This window comes from Leopardus geoffroyi, chromosome A2 (assembly GCF_018350155.1).
Source record: "Leopardus geoffroyi isolate Oge1 chromosome A2, O.geoffroyi_Oge1_pat1.0, whole genome shotgun sequence".
Classification (NCBI taxonomy): Eukaryota; Metazoa; Chordata; class Mammalia; order Carnivora; family Felidae; genus Leopardus; species Leopardus geoffroyi.
Window position 1 is genome coordinate 6,928,078 of NC_059331.1, and position 15,678 is coordinate 6,943,755.

Consider the following 15,678-nt stretch of genomic DNA (forward strand, 5'->3'; position numbering starts at 1 on the left):
GGAGAAGGTGGAGTGACAACACAATCACATGTGTGTTTTCTAGACCAGCAGGAGGAGCATCACCAATGACAGACACTGTCTTAGGATGGGACAGAGACTAACAGAGAGGATTAAGAAGAAGGTGCCGTCTGTATGCATGTGATTCTGTTCCTTTAACAGAACCTGAAGCTGATACACCAGAGTGTCATCCATTGTTATTTCCCACAAGGATCAAGAGGAGGCCAATTCAAATATTGCACTAAATATACCATTTTGATTATTTGAAACATTTGGTAATTTTATGAAGAGAAACAGACTGGGGAGGCAGCTGAAGATTCTGTCTGGATCCCCAGAGACCTCGGAGGCAAGCAACTCAGATAATATACAATTATGTCGAGAACCAAGAATAGGAAGATTAGGTAAACTTTACCAAATTTCCTGCCCTCTCACTGCCACAAAATTGTAAGTAAATGCCACAGACTTGTTTAACAGTCATCCTGTTTTGTTTTGTTTTTTTTTAAAAGCAGATTTCTACTTAGGAAGAAATGGTCCTGGCCATACTAGAGAGTGGATACAACATTAATTAATGGAGACACCTGAGTATTGGTGCAAAGTACAAGGAAACATATGAAGACTATCAGAGGCAGAAGGACCTTGGATAAGTTGGTTCTAATCATCTAATACATGTACTCTCTTCATGGCTTCCCTTGGATGAACCTGTAGTAAAACATCTGCCTTCATTTCCAAACATTGATGTAGGTTACCTGGCTGGTATCACAGTGTAATAATGATTGACATTACCCTCGAATGCACCATCTGGGAGATTTGTACTCAGAAAGGGCAGAGGGACTGAATAAGACCTAAGCTCCTGAGCAAGATGCATCATCTATGGGAGGAGGTTCAGATATGCCACTACTTTTCATAGGAAGGATTGCTGGAATAAGTGGTCACATGCACAGTGCAGTCTCTGTATCCCTAGAGATTCAATTTCCAAAGCTCCTCATTAGTCAAACAATTTTATTGTCACTGAGATCCCAGGGCAGTGCAAATCCTTCAAGACCAAAACTCTGGAAGGAAGGACTTCCCTGACCCTGTGTGTCCAGGTGCACACCATGTAATTTTCCTCACCTATGTCTGCTCATCTCCATTTCAAATGCTTGGTAAATGACACACCATCCTTCTCTAATTGGATAAGAGTCTTCTTGTCTTAGTTGTGGACAAAGACATTGCTCTCTAATCAATGGCATCAAGAATTTTGGTACCTATTTGGGATGTAAGAATACAGTGTGCAAGTTCATATATCTATTATATATATTTTAATATATCTTAAATATTATATATTTTATGCTATATTATATGTATATATTTAAATAAGATTTTTAGATTTAAATTCAAGTTATTTAACATACAGTGTTACGATGGCTTCAGGAGTAGAACCCAGTGATTCATCTCGTACATAAGACACCCAGTGCTCATCCCAACAAGTGCCCTCCTTACTGCCCATCACCCATTTAACCCATCCCCCCAACCCAACTCTTCTCCAGAAACCCTCAGTTTGTTCTCTGTATTTAAGAGTCTCTTACGGTTTTTCTCCCTCTGTGTTTTTATCTTATTTTTCCTTCCCTTCTCGTATGTTTATCTGTTGTGTTTCTCAAACTCCATATATGAGTGAAATCATATGATATACGTCTTTCTCTGACTGACTTATTTCACTTAGCATAGTACCCTCTAGGTCCAACCATGTTGTTTCAAATGGCAAGATTTCATTCTTTTTCATCATTGAGTAGTATTCCATTGTGTATATATACCACATCTTCTTTATCTACTCCCCAAGTATGTTAACTAACTTGAATATAAATTAAAAAATAAATAAAAATAAAACAAATATAGCAACAAAAAAAGGAATGCAGTTCTGAAACATGCTAAAACATGGACAAACCTTGAACACATCATGCTAAGTGAAATAAGCCAGATGCAAAAGTACATGTATTTTATGATGTGTCTTATATGAAATATCTAGAGTAGGAGAAATCATAAGAGACAGAAAGTAGACTAGAGGTTGTCAAGGGCTGGTTGTGTGACATTAGAATGAGTTATTGCTAAATGGCTACAGATTTTCTGTTTGATTCTGAAAAGCTGTGAAAATAGACGCAATGGTTGCCCAATATTGTGAATGTAATTTTACCATTAAATTGCATACTTAAAAATCATGAAAGTTGTGTATGGTGTACAAGGGGTCCAGTTTCATTCTTTTGCATGTGGCTGCCCAGTTTTCCCAGGATCATTTGTTGAAGAGACTCTTTTTTTCCCATTTTTTTTTTTTAGTTTTTATTTAAATTTCAGTTAGTTAACATATAGTACTGTATTAGATTCAGGTTTACAATACAGTGATTCAATAATTCCATGTATCACCTGGTGCTCATCATGGTCCTCATCACCTGTTTAACCCAGCCCCACCCACCCACCACCTCTCTGGTAACTACCAGTTTCTTCTCTATAGTTAAGAGTCTGTTTCTTCAAAACAGATGAACAAAGGGGAAGGGAAGCAAAAATAAGATAAAAACAGGGAGACAAACCATAAAAGACTCTAAAATACAGAGAACAAATTGAAGGTTTGTTGTTTGTAAATGGGCAATGGGCATTAAGGAGGGCACTTGCTGGGATGAGCACTGGGTGTTATATGTAAGTGACGAATCATTAAATTCTATTCCTGAAATCATTATTACACTATATGTTAACTAACTGGGATTTAAATTTTTAAAAGAAGAAAAGTAAAACAGAATAAATGAGTTTGTTTTTCGTTTGGCCTCTCTCCTTTTTCCCTTTGCTCATTTATTTCTTTTTTAATGTTTTTATTTATTTTTGAGACAGAGAGAGACAGAGCACAAGTGGGGGGAGGGTCAGAGAGAGAGGGAGACACAGAACCCGAAGCAGGCTCCAGACTCCGAACTGACAGCACAGAGCCTGATGTGGGGCTCGAACTCACAGACTGCGAGATCATGACCTGAGCTGAAGTCAGACACTCAACCGACTGAGCCACCCAGGTGCCCCATCATTTGTTTTATTTCTTAAACCACATTAGGGGCGCCTGGGTGGCGCAGTCGGTTAAGCGTCCGACTTCAGCCAGGTCACGATCTCGCGGTCCGTGAGTTCGAGCCCCGCGTCAGGCTCTGGGCTGATGGCTCAGAGCCTGGAGCCTGTTTCCGATTCTGTGTCTCCCTCTCTCTCTGACCCTCCCCCGTTCATGCTCTGTCTATCTCTGTCTCTCTCTGTCTCAAAAATAAAAAAAAAACAAACATTAAAAAAAAAAAAATTTAAACCGCATGAGTGAAATTATATGGTGTTTTTCTCTGACTGACTTATTTCCTTTAGTATAATGTTCTCTACCTCCATCCCTATTGTTGCAAATGGCAATGCTTCATTCCTTTTTATGACTGAGTAATATTTCATTGTATTCTTTATCCACTCGTCAATCAATGCACGCTTGGGCTGTTTCCATAATTTGGCTATTGTAGATAATGCTGCTATAGACATTGGGATGCATGAATCCCTTTGGTTTAGTATTTTTTGTATTTTTGTTAGTAGTACAATTGCTGAATTATATGGCAGTTCTATTTTTAACTTTTTGAGAACCTCCACACTGTTCTCCACAGTAGCTGCAAAAGTTTGCATTCCCACCAACAGTGCAAGAGGGTTCCTCTTTCGCCACATCCTCACCAACACCTGTTTCTTGTGCTGCTGATTTTAGCTATTGTGACAGGTGTGAGGTGACATCTCATTGTTGTTTTGACTTGTATTTCCCTGAAGGTCAGTGATATTGAGCATCTTTTCATGTGTCTGTTGGCCATCTGGATGTCTTCTTTGAAAAAATGTCTATTCATGTCTTCCGCTCATTTTTGTTTGGATTATTTAGTTCTTGGGTGTTGAGTTTTATAAGTTCTTTATATATTTTGGATACTAACCTTTTATCAGATGTGTCATTTGCAAATCTCTTCTCCCATTCCATAGGATGCCTTTTAGTTCTGTTGTTTTCTCTGCTATGAAGAACCTTTTTTATTTTGATGAAGTCTCAATAGTTTGTTTGTGCTTTTGTCTCCCATGCCTCAGGAGACATACCTAGAAAGAAGTTGCTACAGCCATTGTCAAAGACGTTACTGCCTGTGTTTTCCTCCAGGACTTTTATGGGTTTAGGTCTCACATTTAGTTCTTCAATCCAGTTTATTTTTGTGTGTGATGGAAGTCCTAACCACAGCAATCAGAAACAAAAAGAAATAAAAGGTATCCAAGTCAGCAAGGAGGAAATAACTTTCACTATCTGCAGATGACATGATACTCTAAACAGAAAACCCAAAAGACTCCAACAAAAAAGTGCTAGAACTGATAAACAAATTCAGTAAAGCACACAAAAACAATGTACAGAAATCAGTTGCATTTATATGAAGCAATAATGAAGCAGCATAAAAAGAAAATAAGGAATTGATCCTATTTACAATTTTGTTTTGCACTAAAAACAAGATACCTAGGAATAAACCTAGCCAAAATGGTGAAAGACCTAGACTTTTATAACTATAATATACTGATGAAAGAAATTGAAGACACAAAGAAATGGAAAGACATTCCATGCTCATGGATTAGAACAAATATTGTTAAAATGTCTATACTACCCAAAGCAATCTATTCATTTAATACGATCCTTATCAATATATCAACAGCATTTTTTCACAGAAGTAGAACAAACAATCCTAAAATTTGTATGGAACCATAAAAGATCCCATATAGCCAAAGGAATTCTGAAAATAAGTTAAAAACAGAGAGGGAGGCAAATCATAAGAGACTCTTAAATACAGAGAACAAACTGAAGGTTATTGTAGGAGTGGTGGGTAGGGCAATGGATTAGATGGGTGATTGGCATTAAGGAGGGCACTTGCTGGGATGAGCACTGAATGTTATATGTGAGTGATGAATCACTAAACTCTACTCCTGAAACCAATATGACACTATATTGTAACTAACTTGGATTTAATTTAAAAAAAAATTTTTTTATTTTTTATTTTTTAAAATTTACATCCAAATTAGTTAGCATAGAGTGAAACAATGATTTCAGGAGTAGATTCCTTAGTGCCCCTTACCCATTTAGCGCATCCCCCTCCCACAACCCCTCCAGCAACCCTGTTTGTTCGCCATATTTATGAGTCTCTTCTGTTTTGTCCCCCTCCATTTTTATATTATTTTTGTTTCCCTTCCCTTATGTTCACCTGTTTTGTCTCTTAAAGTCCTCATATGAGTGAAGTCATATGATTTTTGTCTTTCTCTGACTAATTTCGCTTACCATAACACCCTCCGGTACCATCCATGTAGTTGCAAATGGCAAGATTTCATTCTTTTTGATTGTAAAATGAAAAACAAGAAAGAAAAGCAACACCAGTGGCATCACATTTCCAAACTTCAAGTTACATTACAAAGCTGTAGTAATCAAAACAGTACAGTACTAGCACAAAAACAGATACAAAGATCAATGGAAAAGAATAGAAAACCCAGAAATGAATCCACAACAATATGGTGAATTAATCTTTCACAAAGCAGGAAAGAATATCCAATGGAAAAAACAAATGGTGTTGGGAAAACTGGATGGCAACGTGCAAAAAAATGAAACTAGACCACTTCCTTATACCATAAACAAAAATAAATTCAAAATTATAAAAGACCTGAATATGAGACCTGAAACCATAAAAATTCTCGAGGAAAACACAGGCAGCAACCTCTTTGACACTGGCTGTAGCAACTTCTTTCTAGATATGTCTCCTTGGACAAGGGAAACAGAAGCAAAAATAAACTATTGGGACTTTGTCAAAATAAAAAGCTTCTGCACAGTGAAGGAAACAATCAATTAAACTAAAAGGGAACCTATGGAATGGGGGAAGATATTTACAAAGGACATATCTGATAAAGAGATAGTATGCAAAATATGTAAAGAATTTATAAAACTCCACCCCCCCCCCAAAATAATCCAATTTAAAAATATGCTAGGTGAAATAAGTTAGTCAGAGAAAGACAAATATCATGATTTCACTTGTATGTGGAATTTAAGAAACATAACAGATGAACATAGGGGAAAGGAAAGAAAACTAAGATAAAAACAGAGAGGGAGACAAACCATAAGAGAAGTTAAATACAGAGAACAAACTGAAGGTTGCTGGAGGGGAGCTGGGTGGGAGGATGGGCTAAATGGGTGATGGGCATTAAGGAGGGCGCCTGTTAGGATGAGTCCTGGTTGACACATGTAAGTGATGAATCACTAGGTTCTACTCCTAAAACCAATACTATGCTGTATGTTAACTTGAATTTAAATAAATTTAAAAAAATTTTTAATGTGCAGAAGACATGAATAGACATTTTTCCAAAGAAGTAATCCAGATGGCTAACAGACATATGAAAAATTTCTTAATATCACTCATCATCAGGGAAATACAAATATCTTTTTTTTTTTAATTTTTTTTTCAACGTTTATTTATTTTTGGGACAGAGAGAGACAGAGCATGAACGGGGGAGGGGCAGAGAGAGAGGGAGACACAGAATCGGAAACAGGCTCCAGGCTCTGAGCCATCAGCCCAGAGCCCGACGCGGGGCTCGAACTCACGGACCGCGAGATCGTGACCTGGCCGAAGTCGGACGCTCAACCGACTGCGCCACCCAGGCGCCCCTATTATTTTGGCATTTTACAATCAGCATTACTTTGTCATAGTAGAAACGATGGCTTCCTCATTGATCAGGATCAAAGGTGTAACCAAAATCTCGAACCACTGAGATAATCACATAACAGTTTTGTAGACAATAAAACTGAGTATAGTGAATGTTGATGTTACCCTGCTCTGACACAGTTTACCAGTGCAAGGTATTAGGAATTACTGGAGTATGAAAGAACAGCTCCTCCCATGTCTCACAATTGGTTTGTCTCTGGAGTATAATCCACATGGCCCTAACCATGAGATTAGGCAGAATCAAATCTCTGCTATAAAACACAAGCTTGTTTGATCCTTTTCCTGACCTATCCAACTTCTCCCACTTCTCTTTTAACATTTCAGTGTAACCCTTGCCTTGGGACAGCTTGTGAGGAACCTACCAAAAACACCAAGCTTAGGAATGAAAACTTATTTTTGAAATACAACAGAGCTATACAAAGAACAAATCAAATTTCAACCCAAAATTACAATCAAGTTGCCCATGATGTTACCTAGTCAATTTAGAAGAAGTTGGTGATGCAAGAATCAGACATTCAGAATCACCCAATATTTCTGTCACTTTGATTCATTCTAGAAACCCCAGTCCACACAGATAACACAGTCACAGGAGAGAAGTTCTACTTATCAGTTTCCTCAAGGCTCCCTTCATGTCCCTGTTCCTCAGGCTGTAGATGAAAGGGTTCATCATTTGAGGGACAACAGTGTACATCATTGAAAGCACCGCAGTGTTTCTGGAAGAGTTAGTAAAAGCAGAACTAATGTACACCCCCAAACCTGTCCCATAGAACAAAGACACAACTGACAGGTGAGACCCACACGTAGAAAACGCTTTATACTTTCTGCCCACGGATGGCATCCTCAAAACAGAGGACACTATCTGAGTGTAAGAGAAAATGATTCCACATAAAGGAATACCACCAAATACGCTAGTTGCAAAATATATCAGGATGTTATTGATGAGGGTGTCAGAACAGGCGAGCTTGATGACCTGAACAACCTCACAGAAGAAGAGAGGGATTTCAACGTCTGTGCAGAAGGTCAGCTGCAACACCATCAGACTGTGCACCAGGGCATCCACGATGATAATGAACAGGGGGAGTAGAATCAGCAGACTACAGAGGCAGGGCTTCATGATGACTGTGTACCTTAGTGGATGACAAATGGCCACATAGCGGTCATAGGCCATTGCCGCAAGAAGGAAACTTTCCAAACTAGCAAAAACTAGAACAAAGTAGATCTGGGTGAGGCAGCCTGCATAAGTGATGCTCTGACTCTGGGCCTGGATGTTCACCAGCATCTTTGGGATCGTGGTTGTGCTTAAGCAGATGTCAGTAAAGGACAGGTTGGAGAGGAAGAAGTACATGGGGGTGTGGAGGTGGGAGTCCGAGGTGACGGCCAGGATGATGAGCAGGTTTCCCAGGATGGTGACCAGGTACATGGACAGGAACAGGCTGAATAGGAGGGACTGCAGTTCTGGATCCTCTGTCACTTTCATGAGAAGGAAATCTGAAACATGTGTGTCGTTTCTAGATTCCATATTGGTGATTAATCTGATGGAAAAGATAGATTTAATCAAATGTGTGTTTCCAAGATTGGCAGGAGGAGCATCACTGGAGGCAAAAACCATCTTGGGATGGGATGAAGACTAATAGAGAGGAATAAGATACGGGTGCCTTCTGTATGTGTATTATTCTGTTTCTTTAAAAATGAAAAAGACTGAAGCTGATATTGTAGAGCATCAACAATTGTTAAGTCTGGAAAGGGTGACTAGGTAGTCATTTTTTCCAACTACATTGTTTATGATGTTCTGTTTATTAAAACATTTGGTGATTTTATAAAGAGAAACAAACTGGTGAGGCAGCTTAAGAGTCTGTCTGGATCCCCAGAGATGTCATAGGCAGGCAACTGAGATAATACACACATATGTCAAGGTGAACTTTTCCAAACTTCCTGCCCTCTTACCACTTCTAAACTGCAAGTAAATGTCAGAAAATTTTATAACAGTCATCATGTTTTTTGAAAGACAGATTTCTATTCAGGAAGAAATGGTCCTGGCCACACTCGAGAGTGAATATGACATTAGTAAATGGAGCATTAATAAAAAGCACGAGGAAACACGTGAAGACGACAACGGACAAACGGGAGGACCCTGGGTGAGTTGGTTTCAATCATGTGGTGTGTGTGCTCTCTTCACAGCTTCCCCTGGATGAACCTGTAGTCAGACACCTGCCCTCATTTCCAAACATTGAGTAAGGGGCGTTAGGTTACCTGGTTGGCATCATAGTGGAAGGATGACTGCCATCTCTGATGTACCGTATGGAAGGTCTGCCCTCAGGAAGGGCAGAGGGATTGAGTGAGACCCAAGCTCCTAACAAGACAGATCATCTATGGGAGGAGACTCAGCTATGCTACTACTTTTCATGGGAGGAATTGTTGAACGAGGTGGGCACAGGCAGGTTGCAGTCTCTGTATCCCTGGAGGTTTAATTTCCAAAGCTCCTCATTAACCAAGAAATTTTAGTGTCACAGAGATCCCAGGGCAGTGTAAATCCTTAAAGACCAAGACTCTAGAACGGTGGAATTACAGACGGTGCTTTCTTGACCCCATAAGACCAGGTGTACACCATGTCCATCTGGGTCTGTTCATCTCCATTTCAATCCTTTGCAAATATAGGTACACCATCCTTCACTAATTGAAATGCAGTCTGCTTTTTTTTTTAGCTATTAATGAAGGGATCTCTATCCAAAGAATGACATCAGTAAGTCTGATACCAATTTTAGTTGTGAAAGTATACTTCGTATATATTGATATAAATAATACATTTAAAACCAAAAACAGTAAGATACGTAAGAATGATGCTAACCAAAGAGGTTAAAGATCTGTACTCTGAAAACTATAGAATACTTATGAAAGAAATTAAAGAGGGGTGCCTGAGTGGCTTGGTCGGTTAAGTGTCCGACTTTGGCTCAGGTCACGATCTCATGGTTCGTGGGTTCGAACCCCACATCAGGCTCTGTGCTGACAGCTCAAAGTCTGGAGCCTGCTTCAGATTCATTCATTCATTCATTCATTCATTCATTCATTCTCTCTCTCTCTCTCAAAAATAAATAAACATTAAAAAACAATAACTAGGGGCGCCTGGGTGGCTCAGTCGGTTGAGCCTCCGACTTCGGCTCAGGTCACGATCTCACGGTCTGTGGGTTCGAGCCCCGCGTCGGGCTCTGGGCTGACAGCTCAGAGCCTGGAGCCCGCTTCGGATTCTGTATCTCCCTCTCTCTCTGACCCTCCTCCGTTCACGCTCTGTCTCTCTCTGTCTCAAAAATAAATAAACATCAAAAAAAAATTAAAAAAAAAAAAACAATAACTATAGGGGCGCCTGGGTGGCTTGGTCGGTTAAGCGTCCGACTTCATCTCAGGTCATGATCTCGCGGTCTGTGAGTTCAAGCCCCGCGTCGGGCTCTGTGCTGACAGCTCGGAGCCTGGAGCCTGCTTTGGATTCTGTGTCTCCCTCTCTCTCTGCCCCTCCCCTGCTCATGCTCTGTCTCTCTCTGTCTCAAAAATAAATAAAAAAAAACATTAAAAAAAAAGCCACAATAACTATAACAAAATGAAGCAAATTGCTAAAGGCAGCGGTAAAAATATGTGAGAAGACAAGACTTAAGAATATATAGGCTATAATTTCAAAAAGAAAAAAAAGAATATATAGGCTATATTAAGCCATGTAAAATATGGAACACAATGATAACAGTTAAATCTTGTGGAGTACTTGCTACACGTCATGCGTTGTCCTAAGTGTTTACAATGCTTTTGAGGGTAGACTCATCAGCAGGAGTTACATTTCATACAATCAGTAATTATTTTTGCCACACCAAGGTTACATTAAGTGGATGGCATACAATCCTATTCTCAGGGAATAGATTAAAGGGGATATATTCAGGATGATTCCAGGCAATGTCAAGTAACACTAGAGCCAGAGTTCGACGGATGTCTGTCTTCGGGCATCGTATCTGGATAAGATGCCTGTATCTGTTGCAGCCATCAGTGCCCGTGATGGAAACAAGCCTTAGACACAATCACCATATGAAAAAATGAATAATTTTTCCTCTATATTCCCTACCTCTGAAGTAGTTATCAAGAATATATAACATTCCTGGGGCGCCTGGGTGGCTCAGTCAGTTGAACGTCCGACTTCGGCTCAGGTCATGATCTCACAGCTTGTGAGTTGAAGCCCTGCATTGGGCTCTGTGCTGACAGCTCAGAGCCTGAAGCCTGCTTTGGATTCTGTGTCTCTGACACAGAGTGTAACCCACTCGCATTCTGTCTCTGTCTCTCTCAAAAATAAATAAACATTAAAAAAAATTTTTTTAAGAATATATAACGTTCCAGGGGCGCCTGGGTGGCTCAGTCGGTTAAGTGTCCAACTTCGGCTCAGGTCATGATCTCACCGTTTGTGGGTTCGAGCCCTGCGTCGGGCCCTGTGCTGACAGCTCAGAGCCTAGAGCCTGCTTCGGATTCTGTGTCTCCCTCTCTCTGCCCCTCCCCCACTTATGCTCAGTCTCTCTCTCTCAAAAATAAATAAACATTAAAAAAAATAATATAACATTCCTTGGCTAAAATCAATAACACAAGAAACCATAGGCATTGACATGGATGTGGAGAAAAAGAAACCGTCATGCACTGTTGGTGGGAATGCAAACTGGTACAGCCACTGTGGATAACAGTATGAAGATTCCTCAAAAAGTTAAGAATAGAACTACCCCATGATCCAGTAATTGTGCTACGGGATATTTACCGAAAAAATACAAAAACACTAATTTAAAGAGATACATGCATGCACCCTGATGTTTATTGCAGCATTATTTGCAATAGCCAAATTATGGAAACAGCCTAAGTGTCCATTGATAGACTAATGGATAAAGACATGGTATATTATATATATTATTATATTTTTTATAGCATATCATATCATATCATATATTCAAGGGCTCCATGAATGGCAAGATTCACAATTTCGACTTTGGCTCAGGTCATGATCTTGCAGTTCATGGGTTCGAGCTCCATATTAGGCTCTGTGCTGACAGCTCAGAGCCTGGAGCCTGCTTCAGAGGAATGAAATCTTGCCATTCAGAGCACTTGAATATTATGCTAAGTGACATAACTCAGTCAGAGAAAGATAAATACTGTATGATTTCACTCATATGTGAAATTGAAGAAACAAAACAAACAAGCAAAGGGAAAAAAAGAGAGAGAGGCAAACTAAGAAATAGATTAACTATAGAGAACAAGCTGATGATTACCAGAGGGGAGGTGGGGGGGCGAGGATGGGTGAAATGAGTGATGGGGTTAAGAGGACACTTCTCATGATGAGCACCAGGTAATGCATGGAAGTGTTGAATCACTATATTGTACGCCTGAAACTAATATAACCCTATATGTTAACTAACTGGAATTAAAATAAAAACTTAAAAATATATATATAACATTCTTTATTGCTTGTGTCTTTTAGAGGCACAGTTACTTTCTTTTAGCAGGAACAAAGGGTTTTGTTTTGTTTTGTTTACTAATTAAGATAAATCATTTCACTATCATCTCAAACCACTGAGATAATCAGATTATAGCGATTTTACAGGTGATGAAACTGAGTGTAATAGATGCTGATAGTGTCTTTGCACAGATACAGTTTACCAGTGATCACTCAGGCAATTGCCAAACTAGGTATAAAAGATCAGCTCCTCCTGTGTTTCACAGCAGGCTTATTTTCGAGGCGCAGTTCAAAAAGCATAATAATCTATGGAATTGGCAGAATTTTGTCTCTATGACAACAGACTTATTTGGATCCTCTCCATGATCCATCCAACTTCTTTTCTTTGAGTGTTCAAACAAAATCACTAAATGCCCTACCTTGGGTTCAGCTTTACGGACCTGACCAAAGAAACTGAGTTTGACAATGGAACTCATTCTTGAAACATCACAGAATTGTACAAAGAACGAATAAAGTTTCAACCCAAAGTTAAGATGAAACTACCCATCGTGTTCTATAGTCATTTTAGAAGAACTTGGGGATGCAAGAATCAGGCATTCTGGCTCACCCAATATTTCTGTCACCTTGACTCATTCTAGAAACCCCAGTCCACGCAGATAACACAGTCACAGAAGAGAAGTTCTACTTACCAGTTTCCTCAAGGTTCCCTTCACGCCCTGTTCCTCAGGTTGTAGATGAAAGGGTTCATCATTGGAGGGACAACAGTGTACATCATTGAAAGCATTGCAGCACTTCTGGAAGAGTCAGCAAGGGCAGAACTAATGTAGACTCCAAAACCTGTCCCATAGAACAAAGACACAACTGACAGGTGAGACCCACACGTAGAAAACGCTTTATACTTTCTGCCCACGGATGGCATCCTCAAAACAGAGGACACTATCTGAGTGTAAGAGAAAATGATTCCACACACAGGGATACCACCGAATAGGCTAGTTGCAAAATATATCAGGATGTTATTGACGAGGGTGTCAGAACAGGCGAGCTTGATGACCTGAACAACCTCACAGAAGAAGAGAGGGATTTCGAGGTCTGTGCAGAAGGTCAGCTGCAACACCATCAGACTGTGCACCAGGGCATCCACGATGCTAATAAACAGGGAAAGAAGAATCAAAAGGCCACAGAGATGGGAGTTCATAATGACATTGACCTCAGTGGATGACAAATGGCCACATAGCGATCATAGGCCATTACTGAAAGAATACAACTGTCCAAACTTGCAAAAACCAAAACAAAGCAGATTTGGGTGAGGCAGCCTGAGTAACTGATGGATTTGCTCTGTGTCTGGATGTTCACAAGCATCTTTGGGATGGTAGTGGAGGTGAGACAGATGTCAGCAAAGGACAGGTTGGAGAGGAAGAAGTACATGGGGGTGTGGAGGTGGGATTCCAAGCTAACAGCCAAGATGATGAGCAGATTTCCCAAGATGGTGACCAGATACATGGACAGGAACAGGCTGAAGATGAGGGACTGCAGTTCTGGATTCTCTGTCACTTCCATGAGAAGAAATTCTAGAATGCTTGTTTCATTTCTGAGTTCCACATTGCTGATGAATCTGATGGAAATGATGTGGTAACAAGGCAATGAAATGTTGATTCCTGGGCAAGCAGGAGTATCACCAAATGCAAGCACCATGTTGGGAAAGGAAAGACTTAAATGGAGAGATGCCTTCTTTATGCATATTATTTTGTTATTTTGAAGAAAGATTTAAAGTTAGTAAAGCAACGAGTCAACATTTGTGAATTCTGGAAAGAGTTGAGGAGTTGTCATTTTTAAAATTACACTACTCATTCTGTTCTGATCATTTGAAACATTTGGGGGCACCTGGGTGGCTCAGTCGGTTAAGCATCTGACTTTGGCTCAGGTCGTGATCTCACAATTCATGAGTTCAAGCTCCACGTTGGGCTGTGTGCTGACAACTGAGAGCCTGAAGCCTGCTTTGGATTCTGTGTCTCCTTCTCTCTCTGACCCTTCCCCGCTCATGCTCTTTCTCTGTCTCTCAAAAATGAATAAATGTTAAAAAAAAATAAAAGTAAAATAAAATACAAAACCATTTGATAGCTTTATTACAAGAAACAGGTAATCAGACTGATAAGTCTATCTGGATCTCCAGCTCCTTCCACAGAGACCTCACAGCCTGGCAAAGAGATAAGGAATTAAAAGAGGGAAAATGCCCAAGCTACCTCTTGGTAACAATCACCGTATTTGCAAATGAGCATGTTCTTACTGAGAAGGAAAATAGTATTTCCTTATACAGAGAGAATAGGGGACTGGCAGAATGATAACTATTTGGGGATTGGAGGAAAGATACAAGGGAACATGTCAACAAGATAGAAGACAGGAAGGAGGCAAACAGATATCTTGATTTTAATCCTTTTATGTATGTACTCTTCTCAAAGTTTCTGCTGGATAAACGTAGTAAAATACATGCCCTCATTTCTAAACACTATGGGACATCGGTTTACCTAGGTGACAGCACTGTGGAATAATGCAGGTCGTCTCTGCTAGGTGTTGAATGATAGAGACCAGAGCTCTATCCATAGGAAGAGGAAAGGGACCAATTGAAGCACCAGGCCCCTGGGCAAAAGGGATCATTGCTGGGATGAGACACAGGTATGCTGTGTCTTTACTGGGGCAGGGCTGTTGAGTGAGGATGTAACAATTTATAGTCTCTGTGCCTCTGGAGGATCAATACCCAAAGCTCTTCATTAGCCAAACAATTATATTGTCATTCTGATCCCAAGGCAGTGCAAATTCTCTTAAGACTAAAACAATAGAAATGAGGAATTCCAGATGGTTGATCTTATGAGTCTAGGTGTTCACCACTCATTTCTCTAACTGTTTCTGCTCACATCTATATCACAGAGCTTGCAAATGTGGACATGCCCTCCTTGGCTGAGTTCCAGTGTTCCTTTTTTTTTTTTTTTTTTTTTTAATTTTTTTTTTTTCAACATTTATTTATTTCTGGGACAGAGAGAGACAGAGCATGAACGGGGAAGGGGCAGAGAGAGAGGGAGACACAGAATCGGAAACAGGCTCCAGGCTCTGAGCCATCAGCCCAGAGCCTGACGCGGGGCTCGAACTCACGGACCGCGAGATCGTGACCTGGCTGAAGTCGGACGCTTAACCAACTGCGCCACCCAGGCGCCCCCAGTGTTCCTTTTGTTAAAGATAGAACCAATGGGGGCACCTGGGTGGCTCAGTTGGTTAAGGGTCCACTTTGGCTCAGGTCATGATCTCACAGTTTGTGAGTTCAAGCCCCGCATGGGGCTCTCTGCTGACAGCTTGGAGTCTGGAGCCTGTTTCAGATTCTCTGTCTCCCTCTCTCCCTGTCCCTCCCCTGCTCACAATCTGTCTCTGTCTCTCAAAAATGAAAAAACATTAAAAAAAAATTTAAGATAGAACCAATGGCATCTGTAT

General features: G+C 40.2%; 1 protein-coding gene and 1 pseudogene across 1 annotated transcript; both read right to left on the minus strand.

Annotated features, from left to right (window-relative positions):
• Positions 1-7,320: 7,320 nt before the first annotated feature.
• On the minus strand, positions 7,321-8,277 carry LOC123607374 (olfactory receptor 7G1-like). The gene has a single exon (XM_045496547.1). The coding sequence runs from the start codon at positions 8,254-8,256 to the stop codon at positions 7,321-7,323; it is 936 nt and encodes a 311-aa protein (XP_045352503.1). The 5' UTR covers positions 8,257-8,277.
• A 3,757-nt stretch (positions 8,278-12,034) lies between these two features.
• LOC123604887 lies at positions 12,035-13,893 on the minus strand (annotated as a pseudogene).
• Positions 13,894-15,678: the final 1,785 nt, after the last annotated feature.

Bases quoted from the DNA above. Each gene is read 5' to 3' on its own strand.
- LOC123607374 (XM_045496547.1), bottom strand. From the start codon at position 8,256: ATGGAATCTAGAAACGACACACATGTTTCAGATTTCCTTCTCATGAAA.